Raw genomic sequence first — 4501 nt, 5'->3', positions numbered from 1 at the left:
CAGGGCCTTGCACTTGCCAGGGAAGCACTTATTCCATCGAGCGTTTTTCTAAGCCCTATCTTGCAGCAAATGGATCACTTTTGTTGTTGTCGAAGGTTTTTTATTATTATTATTATTATTATTATTGTTATTTTTGTAGTACTGGCGATCAAACTCTGGACCTTGCACTTGCCAGGCTGGTGCTTAAACCACTGAGTTCTATCCCTGGAACTCCCAGCAGTCCTGCCTAGGTCTCCCAAGTGCTGGGAGTTACAGGTGTGTACCACCACACCTTGGCTCTCCTTAGCAAGAGTCTTATTATAGTGTTTTGAGCCAAGGACCAGAAAACTGACATACAGCTTTTGTATTCTTTGCAGAGAATCCTTCCCATCAGAAGCATATACACACACACTTCATTCACTAGTCTAGTCACTGAGCAGATGTTTGAGCCTCACCATTGTAGAATTTCCAAGAAATTGGATAGGACAGAAAGATCTTTTAGTAGGATTTTTTAACAGTGCATCAGCCTAACTGCTATAGAAATGCTCAAAACCAGGCTGGCCCCCAACCAAGGAGAGGTCCCCTTTTATACAGTTTGTGGCAAAAGCAAGTAAAGATATAGAAATAAAACAAGCAGTTTGTCATCTTGGCAGCTAACCTTATCTTAACTTTGAAAAGAAAATATATCCTGTGCATCTCAGATGTTAGAATGCTGCGAAGCTTATTTATAACCCATTTGTTAGCTTTGTTGGTAATGGTACACAACAGTATTGCCCCTCTAAGGAGATTCCTTTGAGAGAACTGCTTGAAGTGTTGTCTCCTTTATTAGTGAGAAAAGCAAAGGACCACAGTGACAGTGGCAAGTCCACATTCCTGCAGGAGGGGTTGCCCAGGAAGTTGCTTGCCTGAAGCTTGGAACAGAGGGAGAGGAAAGGCTGTTTTGCTTTACCCTAAGCTAAACCCTGACAGTGCTAGGACTTCCTGATTCTTGCCCTCACGGAGCTGACATTCTGTTTGGGATATGTGGTATACGAGGTAGACGACCCTTTCCTTTTGCCCATATTTTATAGTCTCCAGAGCAACATTTACAATGAGTCTTGGCTACTAGTAGGTGGACTAAATGGCAGGTAGGTTGGAGTATTCCCTTAAGCACTGTGATTTTGATTCTGCTGCAGGGGGTAGCAAGTCTTGGTGCTAGTACCAGCCTTTTCTTAGAAATGGATCTGGCCCTCATTTAGCAATGCTTTTCTTTCATATGCTACTTGGTAAGTATCTCTATGTTCAAATCCATCCACACTTGCTTGACCAGAGTTTCTTGGACTGGGCTCAGGTAGTAGTAGGTACCTAGGATTAACCATCAGTGAAGCACCCTATGGGAAGATATTCCTGGCTGTTGATTGACATGAATTTTGTATTCCTTGCATTCCTTTAGTGTATTTGTGTCTAAACTAGAACCCCTTCATGTATATGCGTGCACGCGCGCGCGCACACACACACACCTCCTGCTCAGGACCTATAACACTGGCTGCGGTTTCCCTTTTCTTTTTACCCTTTGTTTCTTCTGTTCAATGTTGCCCCATGTACCTTATAAATTGCTGTGATGTGATGAGAATGTGAAGTGTGGGGGAATTTTTTTGGGTTTGGTGTGAGGGCCAGTAGGGCAGCTTCTGTGCCATTGTGTGCCTTAGCTCTACACAGAGGGCCTTCCTCTTTCCAGAGCAGTGATAATGAACCTTTCAGAGACCAAGTGCCCAAACTGCAATGCAGAACCCATTTTATTATTGCAATGTGTCTACACCATAGTTAAACCTAACTACTGAGGTTTTAGTTTTTTATAAATAAATAAATAGCTGATCTGATGTTCAGCTGTTGGGGTGGCTTGGCCTGTGGGCTGACAGAGAGCTTTGTGTGTCTGCTGCAACGTGCCTGCCATGGGGTTTCCACTGCTGCTATAGAGATAGTATGGGGTGGCCCAGAGAGGAAGCATCTGGCAAAGGAGGTAGGGCTCAGTGGGGTTAGTGCTTGAGTTGCAGAAGAAAGGGCACCTGAGATGTAGGGGAGGCTTTTTAGTTGCAAGTGGCATTCCAGATATCTGCATATGGAAGAATGTTGGTGATTTGATGTGGGGACAAGAAGGTGCCTTGTGTTATGACTGTAGCCAGACATTCATCTGAGGTGTTGGGAATGCAATGGGAAATGCCAGGTTGGTGCACAGTTGTAAAACAACTCTTCTAAAGTTATCTCAGGCAGGATCATAGAGTAATTAATTATGGTGGTTGTGCTTTCTGGGTGAAATGGCATTTGCTTCATTGATTGTTTGTATATAGAGTAATGACATTGTTTGTAAGGATTCTTGTTGTGTACAATGTGGTTTCCCATTCATTGTCTGGAGCAGTGGGTCTTATAACCCTTGTTTGATAGCTGAGGAAATTGAGGCTCACTTAAGGTTTCCTGTCCCTTCCCAGTACTAGACCTGTTGGTTGTTCCTTTTGCTTGTGCTAGCACTGGGATGGGCCTGTGACCCTGAAATCACAGCTCAGTTGGTGGGTGTGCATTTGCCTTTGGTTGGCTGCTAAGCCAGTTTTATTCGTTTAGATTTTTCAGTGTCCATGGCATAGTCAGCACTTAATAAATCTTCATTGAAGTCAGATCTGTAGCACTGCCACATGTCTGCTAAGTGAAGGGTGCATGCCTATTTAAACAGGCGTGAGGAACAACCACAGAGAGGAGGTGGTATAGCTGTGGAAGCATGATCCCTCTGATCATGTACAGGGGTTACTGAGGTGGGAACTTTTCTTGGTCTGGGGCAAAGAGAGGCAGTGACTCACAAGGAGAATTTCTCTGGTTCCCTGCCTCTTTAACCAAATTAGGCATGGTCTAGTCTTCACTCATTGTGTCATTGGTGGTGTTGTGACCTGGTTTAATCTGAGGGAGTCAGGAGGGATCTTAATATGTGGTGCTTTCCCCAATTTGACACCCCTTTATGCTTTGTTAATCAACAGGAGCTTGAAGAGATCCGCAAATGTGGAATGAAAAACTTCCGTAACATCCAGGTTGATGAAGCTAATTTATTGACTTGGCAAGGGCTTATTGTTCCTGTGAGTATTGAACACTTCCACTTCTTATCAGATTATTCTTTCAGGTCGTGTGTGCTGCTGGGCTTATCTCTGAGCTCCTAAGTAGGCTTGTGGTTGGGGCAACCCACAGATGCACAGAAGTGGGCTGTGGCTCCAGAGTGACAGGTAGGGTAGGGCATGGCATTGCAGAATCATGACTTTGCATTTGTTTTTCTAAAATTCTGGGGGTCCCAAACTTTTCTGATCTTTATCTACACAAGAGGAGGAGTATGTATCTGTGTTCCTGTTCCCACCAGTTTTCCCTGGCCTCTAGGTACTTGGCCCTATTTATCAGGACAAGACTTCCTCCTGTGGCATCTCTTGGGGAGAAGGCTGGCATTCCCAGCTAGACCTTTCCTTCTTGGTTTTGCATCCATGTCTCTCACCCCTTGGACACCTGTGGTACAGGTTTTTATTTCTGTTACCTTTTAACTTGTGCTTCACATTTGTCTCTAATGCCTACATATCCCCCAAGTCTAGGTCTCCCATCTCAGGGACTTTTGTCTTTGGACAGGCTCAGGCTCCTCTTAACTGGCTGCTTTGGACTTAGTACCCTCTTGATTTGCTGCATCCTTTTTGCTCCATGTTTTGGCCCCCTCACCCTCTTGGGGACTGGACCTTCACTCTACTGTGCAGTCCTTATTTTTTCTGCCTTCCTGAAAGAGCGTTACACAAAACACACAGCTTCACAGTTATTACACATAACGGACCTTGCTTGTCTCTGGAACCTTTGGCTGTCCCATTCCCTAGTTCTGTAACCAGTATGCCACTTACTTTTGATCTGCCTTTGGCTCCTCCTTAAACTTGGGTGTTGGTAGTCTCTTGTCTGATTCTCCTTTTGCTTTGCTTCTGAGATCTTTACTTTTTCCACCTTCATAGGTTATCATGCTTTATCTCTTATCTTTGCCTTCTGTCTCTGAGCTGCATCATTTGTTCATCAGATGTTGTATAGCCTTTCATCCCCACCCAGTTTTATATCCTAGACATCCTATATGATTGTTTTCCTTCTTTCTAATTTTTCCACATCCACCCATCTTTCTTCCTTTTCTTTGCCACTTTGCCCATCTGATCCTCACATCCTTTCACTGTTCCTAATACTGTTCTTCTGCCATTGTCATATATAATTATTTCTTATGGGCACATTGACTTCTTGCCACAGCAGAATACAAAACATGCTTACTGTAGATGCTGTCTTCTTGATGCTTGTTACAAGGTTATGCTTTTTTTTTTTTTAAAGACCTTGGAAGCTGAACAGCAAATATTGGATTTATAGTTTTATTTTTGTAGTCATTTAGGTATCTAAGGCAAAATAGACTCAGATTTCTTTTGAATCTTAGAGATTGCAGTATGGTTTTCAAGATGAGTCCTTTGGATTTCTTTAGGCTTGAAAATAACAGGGCTTTGGG

General features: G+C 43.5%; 1 protein-coding gene across 1 annotated transcript in view; it reads left to right on the top strand.

Moving 5' to 3' along the window:
- Ube2l3 (ubiquitin conjugating enzyme E2 L3) overlaps positions 1-4501 on the top strand; it is a 74829-nt gene that overhangs the window by 26051 nt on the left and 44277 nt on the right. Inside the window, exon 2 of the mRNA XM_004627963.2 lies at positions 2982-3077. Coding sequence (XP_004628020.1) covers positions 2982-3077 — 96 coding nt within the window. The remainder of the gene's footprint in view (positions 1-2981; positions 3078-4501) is intronic.

Source organism: Octodon degus, unplaced genomic scaffold (assembly GCF_000260255.1).
Source record: "Octodon degus isolate 3935 unplaced genomic scaffold, OctDeg1.0 scaffold00021, whole genome shotgun sequence".
Classification (NCBI taxonomy): domain Eukaryota; kingdom Metazoa; phylum Chordata; class Mammalia; order Rodentia; family Octodontidae; genus Octodon; species Octodon degus.
This window is presented reverse-complemented; position numbering and strand designations above follow the sequence as displayed.